The sequence below is a fragment of the Pteronotus mesoamericanus genome, unplaced genomic scaffold (assembly GCF_021234165.1).
Source record: "Pteronotus mesoamericanus isolate MK-2021 breed Mesoamerican mustached bat unplaced genomic scaffold, CSHL_Meso_final contig_41, whole genome shotgun sequence".
Lineage (NCBI taxonomy): Eukaryota > Metazoa > Chordata > Mammalia > Chiroptera > Mormoopidae > Pteronotus > Pteronotus mesoamericanus.
In genome coordinates, this window is record NW_026555152.1 from 7,493,966 (window position 1) to 7,509,706 (window position 15,741).

At 36.8% G+C, this 15,741-nt stretch overlaps 1 protein-coding gene across 9 annotated transcripts in view; it reads left to right on the plus strand.

The window, feature by feature from the left end:
• WNK1 (WNK lysine deficient protein kinase 1) overlaps positions 1-15,741 on the plus strand; it is a 148,683-nt gene that overhangs the window by 104,091 nt on the left and 28,851 nt on the right. For 4 of the 9 annotated variants that reach the window (XM_054577168.1, XM_054577170.1, XM_054577171.1 and 1 more), the window contains exons 9-14: positions 4,375-4,458; positions 10,608-10,757; positions 11,955-12,413; positions 13,149-13,427; positions 14,119-14,219; positions 14,339-14,501. In XM_054577168.1, the coding sequence (XP_054433143.1) occupies positions 4,375-4,458; positions 10,608-10,757; positions 11,955-12,413; positions 13,149-13,427; positions 14,119-14,219; positions 14,339-14,501 (1,236 nt within the window). Of the gene's footprint in view, positions 1-1,053; positions 2,290-4,374; positions 4,459-10,607; positions 10,758-11,954; positions 12,414-13,148; positions 13,428-14,118; positions 14,220-14,338; positions 14,502-15,741 lie in introns of all 9 variants that reach the window. The other 5 variants (XM_054577173.1, XM_054577174.1, XM_054577176.1 and 2 more) reach the window with 4 other exon arrangements.

Here is a 15,741-nt window from a genome sequence, read left to right on the forward strand (position 1 = left end):
TTCTGATCTAGCAACCCCCAAATCTTCAGATTTTTACCAAGGAGAATGATTAACAGTGTAGTGTTCCTATGGCTGTAGGATAGTAATAGAAACCCTCTTTTAGCTGTTACGAAGAAGTACCAATAGAGCTATTTTGCTAACTTAATAGGGGTCTTCCCTATTGAAAAAATGAAACTGATCTCTTAAAAAACAGTCCATAAAAGTGAATTATTACAGTGTGCACTGTTTGCATTTGGCAAGGTAGGATTCTAAATGTAGAGTCAAATGCTGAACTCTTCTGGGACCCCCAGAAAACCTGTTAAATCAAGTCAACTGTTATTTATATTATCCTTTTTGTCTGATTTGAACACCAAATTATTCAGCCCTTAACTAGTACCCAAAAAATAGATATTTAGTAATATTGCATCTGTCACATTTCATGAAGTAAAATTCACTACATTGAGTTTGGGATAGATCAGGGGAAGACATCATTGTCACTAGTTCGGTTGCATATTTTTTATCGTCCACCAAAAGTCTCTTCTGATTTCTACTTAGAAGACATAAAATTATTTGATAAGAAAATAACTCTAAAGCCTCGAACAGGAGAGGGTAATAAGAATATAGAATATAGGTAGACTTTGTACGGTATCTTAAATGGAAGCACATTTCTTCAATTATTAAAATTGTTGGTTTTATTGTCTTCCTTTAACACTTAGTCTTTAAGTCTTTTTCCACTGATGTAATTTATATTGTCTTAAGAGTAATATTAAGTATGGTAGAAATAGAATAACCACTTAGGAAGTTAAATTCTTCCATTGCCTTTGAGAAAGGAAAGTTACGGAAAAGCAGTTTTTATCTGATGCAGAGTCCCACAGAATATAATTTGATGGACCCTGGATGTATTTAATGGATTCTTACTATGCACATAATTTCTACAAGTATTGTTATTTATTTATTAATTATAAATTTGGTGTAACCACTTCATAGGGTTACACAGAGCTACCCAGTTGTGCATGTCAAATGTAATTTCACATATGAATGTATGAATTACTTGTCTTATTCATGTTGATACAGCCTCAGTCCATGGTGCATCCGTGTGGGGGGACCCCAACATACCCAGAATCACAGATATTTTTCCCAACTATTCATGAACGTCCAGTTTCTTTTTCACCACCTCCCACCTGTCCACCGAAGGTGGCCATTTCTCAGCGGCGTAAGAGCACCTCCTTCCTGGAAGCCCAAACTCACCACTTCCAACCCCTGCTGAGGACTGTTGGCCAAAATCTTCTTCCACCTGGTGGCAGCCCAACTAACTGGACACCAGAGGCCATAGTTATGCTGGGTACTACAACCAGTAGAATAACTGGAGAGCCATGTGAGATACAGGTCAAGTCTATGTTTGAAACACCTCAAGTTTACAGTGACTATAGACCTGGACTAGTACTTCCAGAAGAAGCTCACTGTTTTATTCCTCAGGAAGCATTGTGTGTAGCTGGGGTACAGTACCAGGCCCAGGTGGCAGAACAGTATGAGGGTATTCCATACAACTCACCAGTACTGTCAAGTCCTATGAAACAGATACCTGAACAGAAGCCAGTACAAGGGGGTCCTACCTCAAGTTCTGTCTTTGAATTTCCATCTGGACAGGCTTTCTTGGTAGGACACCTTCAGAATTTAAGATTAGATTCTGGATTGAGTCCAGGATCTCCCCTCTCTAGTATTTCTGCACCTATCAGTACAGATGCTACACGTTTGAAATTTCACCCTGTCTTTGTTCCTCATTCTGCGCCTGCTGTGTTAACTCATAATAATGAGAGCAGAAGCAATTGTGTATTTGAATTTCATGTTCACACTCCAAGCTCCTCTTCAGGAGAAGGAGGGGGAGTTTTGCCTCAGCGTGTTTACCGAAATCGACAGGTTGCAGTGGACTTGAATCAGGAAGAACCACCTCCTCCATCAGTTGGATTACATGGCCGCCTGCAGCCTGTGACTGAAGAACAGCATAATTATTCCCCAGAATTGACCGTGTCTGTGGTAGAGCCTATCGGACAGAACTGGCCAATAGGAAGCCCAGAGTATTCCAGTGATTCCTCACAAATTACTTCTTCAGACCCCAGTGATTTTCAATCACCTCCCCCTACAGGGGGAGCAGCTGCACCTTTTGGCTCTGACGTCTCATTACCCTATATCCGTCTGCCTCAGACATTGTTACAAGAATCCCCACTTTTCTTCTGTTTCCCCCAAGGAACCACATCTCAGCAGGTTTTATCTGCCTCATTTTCTTCAGGAGGATCTGCACTCCATCCACAGGTTATAGGAAGACTTCCACTATTCTTTTAAGCTACCCTACTATGAACCATTACATTTAAGTTTTCTATCCCTCCTTTCCATTTATGAGGAATATTATTTAATTTTATTAATAGAGTTTCTCCATGTAGGGGTGTTCTAAACTACTTGTGTTTAAGACCAAAAAATGAGGGAGAAGCTTTGTAACTTACCTATTAAATACAAACCCTTGGAAAAGAGAACACAAAAGCTAGAATTTTAGTCAGTTGTCAAAATCAATTCTATCCATATGTAGAATGTTTAAAACCAGCAGTGAAAATGCAAATGTCTATAATGTAAAGTTGACTTAGCATTATTTACAAATACTAATGTGAAATATTTCTTTCTCCCCAGAAATAAACATGGCTAGTTTAAAAAAAAGGGGGGGGGTACCTTTTTTTTTTTTTATGTAATGCTAACAATGCATAGAATTTTCATTAGCATGGAAAGATTTTAAAAGACAGAAAGGGAACATCTTAGGAATTTGTTTTAACAAAATGAAGATGCCTTTTTAAAAAGACATCAATTGAACAAGTCACTATATGTCCAAATAAAACGTTCATCCATAAAATTGACTAATTCTAATTTTTAGCAACTAAGTTAGAATTTAGTGTTGGTGGTGGGGGTTTTTTTTAATTTGTTTTGAGAATTTGTGATGCATGTTGCAAGCTAAGGAACATTAGATATCTCAGGCCCTGGTGTTTACATCAACAAATTTAAATTTTGTTACCTATGTTTATTAGCTTAAGCACTCTTGCAAATAAAGACCAAGTAATGGACATAATAGAATTCAAGAAGTGGAATCAGTATTAACTGTTTCATGTATTTTTGATACATTTTATCAAAAGTATAAGCCTTATAAAATCTATGTAGGAGACTGAAATTATATATTTAAGACATTGTTTGGATCTTCTATATATTCCACTCTTATAAAGTAGTATATATTCTTCATACTTTCTTCCTATGTGTGCATAAAAAATCCTGAAAGTGTACATAAAGTATCAGTTGTTTAGAATAGTACCAAGGATCAAAAAGATCCAGAAACTTGGAAATGATACTGCATGGATATGCAGTATCCTCACATCATTACACTAGTTGTCAGCCTATACTGTAAATCTTAATGCACTGCCAGCCATTCCTCAAACTTCACAAAATAAAATTATGTATATCAGGTAGTTAATTTACAGACATATTACAGAAAGAATGAATACTTAGAGTGGTTAAGATGCAGTGAAATGTCATGTCATATCCATGTAATCTTCAAAGAAACCTCTCTAAACTGAAATGGAACAGCAAAGGTTTGCCTTTTTCTTAACTTACCTCTGCAAAGCCCTGCATTCGTTTTTCATATTCTGTTATTTTGAACTTAGACTTTTGTAAGTCAGATTTTCTCATGCAAAACTATTGATGTTTGAGTTTGGATAATTATTTTGGGTAGCTCTTATGCACATTGTAGGATGTTTAACAGCGTCCTGGCTGCTCTCTACTAGATGCCAGTAGCTACTACATCCCCCAATTGCAACAAACTAAAACATCTCCAGATATTGCCAAATGTCCCCTGAGGTGAGGACAAAATTGCCCCTGGTTGAGAACTTACTCTAGGCAGTTAATGATGATAACAGATTTTTTACATTTTTGATAAAAGTCATCATGGCACTACAACAAATAGCAAAAGGAACCAAATTAGCATTATCAAATACCCTTTTTTCTGTAATTGTTCACATACTGAGATTTTTTCCCTACATTGACAGTCTTACTACATTTTCTCTTGATTATTGTCAATAACAATTTTATTATGAATGTTACATTTTTGCTAAAATTATAGCCTGAGCAGAAGTGGTAGGTTAAGTTTTAACTATCAGCAGTTCTGCCTGGGGTCAGAATATGTTCTTCTCTAAACTTTTCTTAAAAAGATGCCCCAGTGGTCTCTTGCATATATGCTTTATCAAGCTAATGTTTCATCTTACTCAGCAAAGTCTCAGGATCTTAATATGTATTGCAAAAGCCTGACCTCTCCATGCATTTTCTTTAGGGCTTCTCTAATTTGTTGTATTTGCTTCTTTCCTTCAGGTGCAGGGGCAGAGCCAGGGCCAGCCATCCTCAAGTGGTGTAACAGGGGTTTCATCTTCCCAAACCATACAACATTCTCAGCAGGTGAGAACAACTCATTGCTACATGTTACGGATTAGCTGTAGCCAATACACTGTTTCACATCTTTCTTGAATTAGATTTCTGATGTAAATGGCTTGCTAAGTTTTTGAAAGGAAAATCAAGAGGCATAACATGTATTGTGTTCAGTAACATTTTAGAAAATCTTCTTTTGTTTAATGTATTTTTGAACAATTTACTAGATTTGACAGATTACAATTTAAAAGAATCATTGTTACTGATATAATCTACCTGCCTTAAACAGGTAATTCTATACATAATTTAACAATACAAAGAATATCAGTTTTGTTTCTGTTTACATTTATGACTTATTCTTTTACCAGCATTTTGTCACTGCTTTCATTGTACTTGACTCTAATGACACTACATTCCTTTCAAATTATTTCTAATTTGTGCGGTAGACTATCAAACTCTATACTAAAAAGCACTGGATAAAAGCCTAAGAACAGCTACTTCAGAAACTTAAAAAAATTGTTTTTCAACTTCTGATTTGGGGAGTTTGTTCCCAAAGGTTCCAAGAACTCAAGAGTTTAGTACAATGTTGATGTGCTTAACAGTAACATTGGTAATTCTAAAATTAACTGTTTGTAGTTCATTGCTGATATTATATTAGTTAATTATTTGCATGGAAATAATGCTTTTTTGGCACAATGGAATATTTATTAACTTTCCAATAAAATTTATAGTTACTATATGTATCACAAAAACTTCACAGTGAACTATTTCATTGATAGTTCCCTATAAAGTGTTTCTGAATCGCCAAATAGTAGATTGGCTACTGTTTCTATTAATTTTTTAAACAAATCTTTTAAGTCTTATTACAAATTGCCTGCTTTTGGTCCAGCATGTGATCATGTAGTCATAAGATACTAGTCTAAGATCATCAGATGTTCCTTGTGCAAGATTAGTTTGGTTATACATATATTTAACCCTGTGATCAACACCTCCATCTTATAGAATTTAAGGGCTGGGAATTATATGCTTTGTCTTGCTCCTGCCCTTTCTTCCAGATGTGCATTTGAATGTAATATATTTATAGTTAAGTTGAGTAGTCACTTTTTTTTTAATCCTAACCCAAGGATATGTTTTTATTAATTATTTTTAAAGAGAGTGGCCCTGGCTGGTGTGGCTCAGTGGATTGAGTGCCGGCCTGCGAACCAAAGGGTCTCCAGTTTGATTCCCAGTCAGAGCACATGCCTGGGTTGTGGGCCAGGTCCCCAGTTTGGGGCATGTGAGAGGCAACCACACATTAATGTTTCTCTCCCTTTCTTTCTCCCTCCTTTCCCCTGTCTAAAAATAAATAAATGAAACCTTAAAAAGAGAGAGAGAGAGAGAGAGAGAGAGGAAGAGGGGGGAGGAGGGTGGAGAGGAAGGCAGAAACATGGATTGATTGCCTCCAACACATACCCCAACTGGGGATCAAACCTACCACCTAGGTGTGTGTCCTGATGGGGGATGGAGCCCACAAGCTTTTGGGGTATGGGACAATACTCCAATCAACAGAACAGTCACATTTGTGTCAACCTTAAATTCTAGTATAATTTTATTAACAACTCCCAGTAGGATTACAAACTAAGCCCTCGCTGGGTAACTCAGTTGGTTAGAGCATCATCCTAGTAAGCCAAGGTTAGGGTTCAATCCCCAGTCAGGGAACATAAGAATCAACCAATAAATGCACAAATAAGTGGAACAACAAATCAGTGTTTTTCTCTTCTCTCCCACCCCCTACTCTCTCCCCCTACACCCCTTCCTCTCTTTAAAATCAATAAATTAAAAAATAAAAATAAATCAAATTGAAAGTTATATAAAGTGGGTTGATGACGAGGCACTTTCATGGATACCATTCTCTTAATTTGTGTGTCTTTGGACACAGAGCAAACACCAATAAACAGCAAATTCAAGTGTGTGCTCTGTTTTTTCTTTTCCAAGGTAATTTGTTATACAGGATCTGACAGAAGTAAGGCTTGCTTGAGTGTGGTTGGTAGAGTACGTGAATGTCTTGCACTAGGTGGACAGCCGTTTGAACATCTCACCTAAAATGTTATATGGTGTCCTTGAGTCATACATGCTTATGATTTTGTAATAAAAGATTTTGTAATAAAAGGGGTGTGATTTGTGCCAGGCCCTGTATATCTTATATTTCAGCACATATACATACATACTTAGTACGAAATAAAGAAAACAATGAAACAACGTCATTGAGTTCAATGGTGAGAAAAGTGTGCAGGGGCAATGGAGGGTAATTCCATAAATGTCAGGTTAAAATAATTAGATTGTTGACTCTTCTGGGAAAAAATATGACTAAATGGCTATCTCAACAGTACAAATGAAATTAATTTTTGTTCGTGATTTCTTTTAGGTAACTTTTATTTTGTGACATATTTTAAATATAGCATAATATTTAAGCAGAGTCATAAAATTGAGCCAAGTATATGTGGTCTAGACTATTTAATTTTTTCAGGGTCATATAGCCTATAAGTGGATAGAACCAAGAATTACAAGCCAGAATTCAAGATTTCTAAAATAGTGTTCTTTCTTCTATATTAAAGTTCTCTGGGGACTTAAGATTGTGCAAAGGTACCCAAGAAGCTGCATTTATTTATTTTAGCTACAGAGGTTCCATAAATAAAAGAGAAAGATTGTAAACCTTAGGTACTATGTAAGTAGTGTATTTTTAGATGTAATTTTTGTTTTACATGGTTAGGTCCCAATCCCTTAGGAAACTATGTCTCTAGTTTTATTAGAGTGAGTCAAGAAATGTACTTTGGCTGAAATTTACTTTGTTTCATGGGTTTTTGAAATATAATGAATAAGGGATTGCTCTTTTCATGTTTTTTATTGAGTCCCTTCTAGTGGTATGCCATACATACCTCAATGAGGTACCAAAAATAGTTTCTTCCTACTGGAAAACTTTGTTTCCACAGAAAGCTAATGAGCTACACTGCGTCATCATTTCTTCTATAGGTCACATGTGGAGTCTTTAGGTATTTCTTATCATGAATATTTTTTTAATCCAGTAGTCCAACAAATAGTATTCAGTCAGGCTGGTTTGAACTGGTTTCATGAGCAAAGCTGGTGCCAAGTTACTCTGCTAAACAATGCCTGGTTGGCTGATGTATTGATTATTAGCCAGTGTGATTGTACACCAAAAAAAAACCACCATATACTACTGGCCTACCCAAAGGAGCCACTTCTCCCTAAATGCTCTACAGTACAATTAGCATGCATGGCTCTCAGTTATTTTAAGCAAAGAGTGAAAGTTTATAGGTATAAAACTGTTCATCTTTGACTGTTTACACACACACAGACACACACACCCCCAACTAATTAAGAAGTTTTTTCCTGATTGAGTTCATGTGCTGAAGAGCCACAGGTTAGGACGTGAGGCCCAAGATGTACCAGATATGTCAACTCCTACAAAACAAGTAAGATAATGGCTAACATTATATACAATGTACAAAGCACTAACCTGTATATTTATTTAATCTGTATTGAACCCTGTAAGTGAAGGTACTATCATTTTACAGATGGAAAAACTGAGATGAGATCTGAAGAAGCTGAGTGATTTACCCAATCTTATACTGCTTATAAGAGGTAGACACAATTTAATCCCAAGTAGTCTGACTCTACAACTCCCCATTTAACTGCTACCCAATTATGTCATGAAAGGAAAGACATCACTTCCTAGCAAGGAGGGGGATGTCAGGAAGGCTATGTGAAAAAGATACAATTTGAACTAGACTCTGATTATGAGTTAGTCTCAGATGTAAAAATAAAGACTGTTCTCAGCCAAAAGAAAAAGGAAAGGAATGAGCCAATTGTGTCCAAATCTTGATGTGAGCATCATTCCGCACTTGCAGGGCACAGGGGCAGGGGGGACAATATCATATGCCCAAATATAAGCTGGGGATTTCTCCTCAAATTATCCTTTTCCCTTGGTAAAGAAGGGAATCACCATACATTCAAGCTTTTAGCTTTTATCATACTTTCATATAACAGGGCCCTCAATGTCCTTTATTTTGAACAATAATCAAAAATTATTAATGGAATAAAACTGGCGAGAACAAGTGTAAGAACCTGAAAAATAACGTATGTGGTTGGACATGTTTAGAGAGAACATCTGACAGAATTGGTTTTAAAATAAAAGTCAGGAAATTAAACATAGATTTGGTTCTTATTCTTAGGACAGTGACTATTCCAGGTCAAACCTTCACTATTCCAGGTTTATATGTCACTGTAAACAACTTACTTACTTTAAGAAGTTACTACAAAGATAACATGCATATAAATCTGTAAGACAAATGCAAAAAAAATCAATTGTCACTGCAGGTTTTACCTCAAGATACAAAGGGAAAGTGTGCTCCAGAATACTGTAGCATATAGCTCCACTGATGATAAAGACATTGATATGTTACATGTGAAGAGTTTTAATGATGGAGGGGAAGCGATATTTCTAAATTACTATATTTATGTACTATGCAGTCTTATTGATGTGTGTAAATTAATGCCTTAGATAATTTTAGTTTTTTTCATGTAAATTCCTTAAAGCTTAAATATAGTAAAGTAGACCAAAAAGGTTTTTTGGTTTTCATTTTTCTTCTCAGTGGGAAACTGGGGAAATTTTCTTATATTCAGAGTTGTGTTGCAGTTGTTACATGTATGCTATATCTTAACTGCTTAAAATAAATTTTATATAATTCAGTGGCCATTTGTTCCCTATTTTTTTAAGTTAAAATAAGAATACATTCGCCCTAGCTGGCATGGCTCAGTGGATTGAGTGACAGCCTGTGATATGATAGATCTCCAGTACAGTTCCCTCTCAGGGCACATGCCTGGGTTGTGGGCCAGATCCCCAGTTGAGGATGTGCAAGAGGCAACCGATTGATATATCTCTTGCACATCAATGTTTCTCTCTCACTTTCTCCCTCCCTTCTCCTCTCTCTAAAATAAATAAATCTTAAAAAAAAAATACATTATCAGAAATAATTAAGAATAAAATGAACATGACCACTGGTGATTTTATTTTGCTAAAAATCAACCAAAATATTCAGTATTAGGACATTGATGCCATTGATAACTGAAATGAAAATGTGTTAGAAAACAGTATTTAAATAATAGGCATGTTTTTTTAACAAAGAAAAATGTACTTGTGTGTAAATGACCATTTATACATACAAAATAATTTCATAAAGGTGTTGCACCAAACCACTAATAGTGGTTGCCACTGAAAAATGAAGTTGGGGTATTTTCATTTTAACTTTATAATCTGATGAATTGGTTAAAATATTTATTACAAACAGGTATTTTTGTGTTAAAAATTTTAAGTTAGTTATAAGTATTACAAAGTCTTGAGAGCCAGCTCTGAAGGTCAGATTTTTGTTATACGAAAGAGGGCCATTAATTTCTTACAAATTTTAGGATTTGGGTACAATTATGTATCATCATTAAGTTCAGGTGTGTTATACCATAGTGCCCAGCATATGCTTTGATTCCCAAGTGTCATTCTTTTTGTCCTGCTTTGACTTGAGTGATAGTGTTCTTATTTTCAAAGAAGGGCACATCATTTTGGCATTAAAATGAACGATCTCTAAGGTATTACAGCTAGTAAATTATAAAGCAAAAATTCCAAGTACAATGCTTTTCTCACTATTTTGTAGCTATAATCAGAGCTATTTTTTTTCAAGCAAATTATTTATACGGTGTATAAAATAGATGAATGGAAAAAGATTGAAGGAGGAGATTGGATTAATTTTAATAGAGGACAAAAGTGTGAGCTAATACCAAGAAATAGGAAAAATGAGTGGGAAGATGGAGGGAGGACCTATTTGGATATGATATCTAAAGATCTTTATAAATGACCTGCTCTTGGGGTAAGAGGGAATGTTGGGTGAAGGACCAGTGGTGACTCAAGTTTTGTAACATTGGTAATTGTTCTTGGTGGTACCATCACAAGTAAAGAACGCTAGAAGAGAAGAGAAATGTAAAGGAGAATTGATGAATTTGAGTGTGTGTATGTCTTTATTACTAAAATTATTATTATTTACGGACACTGAAGGACTTAGGCAAACATACTTTCTTAAAAACATGGTATTAATGACTTGAAATAAAACTGAACAATTATATTTTATTCTCAGCAGCAAGGAATACAGCAGACAGCCCCTCCGCAACAGACAGTACAGTATTCACTTCCACAGACATCAGCCTCCAGTGAGGCCGCTACTATACAGCCAGTGAGTCAGCCTCCAGCTCCACAGGTCTTGCCTCAAGTATCAGCTGGAAAACAGGTAAATACTTAATTTCTAAAAGTATGATAAAAGGGAACTCCACATAACCTGTCTTTCATGTGGATAGGCTTCTGCCTTCTCTAATGGTGAAATATTGAAGTTGGTTGTTTTTTTCCTGCAAAAAAAAAAAGTGAAAAACTGCTCCTTTTGTGCATATGCATTGCTTAATATAAATGGATACATACTGAGAGCAGGGGCAATCTAAAAAAGATTAACTTTTAGGTTTATCAGTCTAAAATCAGTTTGACAAGAATTGAACTGATAGACTAATAAATATGCTTTGGTAACTGAACCTATGACATTATTGAGAATTATATCAGCTATGTTTAATATTCCAAGTCTGCAGCTATGCTTTATTTTCATGTAGATTTATGCATTGTTTTGTCCCTCATTGTCTGCTGACAGTAAGTCATAAAAACCCCTTATATGGAATGGTGTTTTTTCTAAGACGTCCTTCCAATCACTTGAAAAGTGCCTTGTAGATGAAGTTATGCTCTTTTGAATGCCTTTTTTCCAGTTTCAACACTGGTGCTTGCTGTGCTTCTATTGTGATACAACGTGTTGTTTCTGTCATACTGTTAATCGCTCTGAGATACTATCAATTGTAAAATGCACCATTATATTATGTATCACTGAGTACTGACACACCATTAATTGTAAGATATCTCTCAGGTTCAGAAATGTTAAAATGACAAGGTGATGGAGAGGGATGACTGCATCCTAGAATCAGTGAAATATAATTATACCTACTTCTATAGGCCTGTGTTACAGGCAATATGGATGAAATCTAATTCCACTGGGAAGAAGTTTATTTGCATTTTTGGTAAATATTGTAATAGTAGTCATAGATTTAGAGACAGCAAACATGCCAGTAAATTATGGTCTGGAAAATATCTTTCAACAAAAGCTATTAAAAAGACCTTGCCGGTGGAAGGGTCCATGTTTTGTTGTTGAACAATGAAGCATTAGCAAACTTTTCCACAAAGATTTGGAACAATCTATAAGCCTCTTTGTATCCTGCTATCCTTTCCCTATTTTTATGTGGCATATTAACTTACACTAATGTATTCAGGGTTTTGTTTTTTAAATTTTCATTCTTTTTGGCTAATACATAAATCTTGCTTTGGTGGCCTTGCTTTTTTTTTTTTTCTTTTTTTTTTTTAAATCCGTCTGTTTTGTTTTTCTTTACCTTCTCAGCTTCCAGTTTCCCAGCCAGTACCAACTATCCAAGGCGAACCTCAGATCCCAGTTGCAACACAACCCTCAGTTGTTCCAGTCCATTCTGGTGCTCATTTCCTCCCTATGGGACAGCCACTCCCTACTTCCTTACTCCCTCAATATCCTGTCTCTCAAATTCCTATATCGGCTCCTCATGTGTCTGCAGCTCAAACAGGCTTCTCAGCCCTTCCCATCACAATTGCAGCTGGCATTAATCAGCCTCTGCTCACCTTGGCTTCATCGGCTACAGCAGCTACGATCGCAGGGGGGCCAACTGTGGCTTCTAGTCAGCTTCCAACCCTTCTGCAGCCTGTGGCTCAGCTGCCAAGTCAGGTTCAGCCACAGCTTCTACAGCCAGCAGTTCAGTCCATGGGAATACCAGCTAACCTTGGACAAGCTGCTGAGGTTCCACTTCCCTCTGGAGATGTTCTGTACCAGGTATTGTGTTGGCTAGCAAAAAGGAGGGCACCAGAGGGTTTGGTTGTAATAGTAGACCATCAAGGACTTGAAAATCTAGTAATGGAATATTATTAAAATAACTAGCTTTAACAATAGCTGCTGATCTCACCTAGAGAAGTTAAAACAGTGAAATTCTGAGAAAGGATAGGGTGATGATGTCTAATGATTCAATTCCATTTTTCTCATGACATCTCTTGGGAGATAAATATTTCTCTTTAAAACTCAGTATAAGGTAACTGAATGCTAGATAAAGAGTATATCCGGCTGCTTTTCTAAAAAGAAGAATAAATAGAGTAGCCAAAATGGCATCAATAAAAAGCTTTAGGGCTTGGATTTAGAAGATTAGCAGGTCAGGAAATGACTGTAATGACTAACACCTTGAAGAGTTTTTACATTCTCTCATTTAAGATGGACTAGAAAGCAGATATTTTTCTAAAAGGACTTGTGTCTATTCCTCCTATTTAAACAGTCTCTAGGAGGAAAAACCCAGCAATTTAATGTATAGGTGTAGAGTCCTGTCCCCTAAATGGAAATTGGTCTGCCATTTCATTTCAAGAATCATCTTTAAATCTTCTTTATATTATTAGAAAAAGATTGGGCTACTACTGTTCTTCTTTGCTGTGTGCATTCCTTTTTTTTTTTTGGCATGTCTTTCTGTTTTGCTAATTTGATGACCCGACCTGCACTAACTCACCTTCCTCATTTCTGTCACAGGGCTTCCCACCTCGACTGCCACCACAATACCCAGGAGATTCAAATATTGCTCCCTCTTCCAGCGTGGCTTCTGCTTGCATCCCTTCTACAGTCTTATCCCCTCCCATGCCCACAGAAGCATTAGCTCCACCAGGTTACTTTCCTACAGTGGTGCAGCCTTATATGGAATCAAATCTGTTAGTTCCTGTGGGCAGTATAGGAGGACAGGTTCAAGTGTCCCAGCCATCAGTGAGTTTAGCACAAGCCCCCACTACATCCTCCCAGCAAGCAGCTCTGGAGGTAAATGGAATTTCTGCATGTTCATATCCAAAACATATATGTATATAATGGGATAAAAGTTACAAAGGAGAAACATAGGTTCCCTGGTTTAGAATTTTGGAGACTATTTCAAACTAACTTCTGAATGACTTTTTCTTACAGCATAATGAAATGCCAATGTGGGGGCCTTGTTGCCACTGGCTGTTCTGTTGGGAAGTGAGTGTGCCTTGGAGAAGATTAACCCTATTAGCACTTCACTTCTCTAGCTAGTACTTTAGCCATTATTCTTCTCCTTTCACAAATTCTTGCCATTGGCAGTCGTAAGAATATCTTATCCTGCTGTGCTCCCAGTAATCATTTTTGCCCTACTAGGAGAAAGATCTGAATCATCTTTGCACTTTGCTCTGCCTGCCCTATTGCACACTTCTGGTAAGATGCTGGCTGCATGGCAAATTATAGTTTCTCACTACATAGCAACTATGTTGGCTGATATCACACCATGCAGTCTATATCAGAAACTAGCTTTAGAAACTTCCTTTGGAATTTTAAGACCATGGTTGGTAGATGCTGAATATTGAGAATTACTAGTAAATTTAGTGCTTCTAGGACTTGGGAGGGGTGGGATAAGAAAAAAATGAGTAGCTTTTTGGAATAGTGAATAATAAATAAAATCTGTTACTACCAAGATTTGAATTATTCTCTTTATTCACAGGGTACTCAGGGAGTCTCTCAGGTTGCTGCTCCTCCAGAGCCAGTTCCAGTAGCACTGCCACAGCCTACCCAGCCTACCACTGTGGTCTCTTCTATAGACAGGTATGTAAAAGTGAAATTCTCTATCCCTGACTGGTAGGTAGGATGCCATGAAACTTCAAAATACTGAATCTTAAATCTCATATTGTAAACTGAACTTCTTTCTTTCTTTTTTTTTGAAGTGCACATTCAGATGTTGCTTCTGGTATGAGCGATGGCAATGAGAATGTCCCATCATCCAGTGGAAGGCATGAAGGGAGAACCACAAAACGGCATTACAGAAAATCTGTAAGAAGTCGCTCTCGTCATGAAAAGACTTCACGTCCAAAATTGAGAATTTTGAATGTAAGTATTGCTAATTTGTGGGTTTCATATCATTAATATTATTTAAATATTTATTTTTTCAAAAAATGTTTATGATTATGCCATTACAGTTGTCCCAATTTTTCCCCCTTTGCTCCCCTCCACCCCGTACCCTCCTTCCCCCCAGCAGTTCCCCTGCCCCTTAGTTCATGTCCGTAGGTCATGCATATAATATCTTTGGCTTCTCCATTTACTATACAATTCTTAACATCCCCTGTCTGTTTTGTACCTACCAATTATGCTTCTTAATCCTTGAACCTTTTCCCCCATTCTCTCCCTTCCTCTCCTAGCTGATAACCCTCCAAAGGATCTCCATATCTATGATTCTGTTCCTGGTCTGGTTGTTTGCTTAGGTGTTTTTGTTTTGTTTTTTGTATATTTTATTGATTATGCTATTACAGTTGTCCTATTTTTTTCTCCCCTTTATACACCTCTGCCCTGTACCACCCCTCCCACCACCATTTCCCCCACTCTTAGTTCGTGTCCATGGGTTGTACATATATGTTCTTTGGCTTCTCCATTTCTTATACTATTCTTAACCTCCCACTGTCTATTTTGTACCTTCCAATTATGTTTCTATTCCCTGTACCTTTTCCCCCATACTCACCCCTTCCGCTCCCTCCTGATATCCCTCCATGTGATCTCCATTTCTGTGATTGTTTGTATTCTAGTTGTTTGCTTAGTTTATTTTTGTTTTTTAGGTGCAGCTGTTCATAACTGTGAGTTTGTTGTCATTTTACTGTTCATAGTTTTGATCATCTTCTTTCTCTTGGATAAATTTCTTTAACATTTCATATCATAAGGGCTTGGTGATGATGAACTTCTTTAACTTTACCTTATCTGGTAAGAACTTTATCTGCCCTTCCATTCTCAGTGATAGCTTTGCTGGATAGAGGAATCTTGGATGTAGGTCCTTGCCTTTCCAGCCCCTTCTTCCCTGCAGGATTTCTTTTGAGAAATCAGCTGATAGTCTTACGGGAACTCCTTTGTAAGTAACTGTCTCCTTTTCTCTTGCTGCTTTTAATATTTTCTCCTTATCTTTAATCTTGGGTAATATAATTATGAAGAGCCTTGGTGTTCTCTTCCTTGGGTCCAGCTCCTTTGGGACTCTGTGCTTCCTGGACTTCCTGGAAGTCTGTTTCCTTGGCCAGATTGGGGAAGTTTTCCTTCATTTTTTTTTTAAATAAGTTTTCAATTTCTTGCTCTCCTTCTTCTCCTTCTG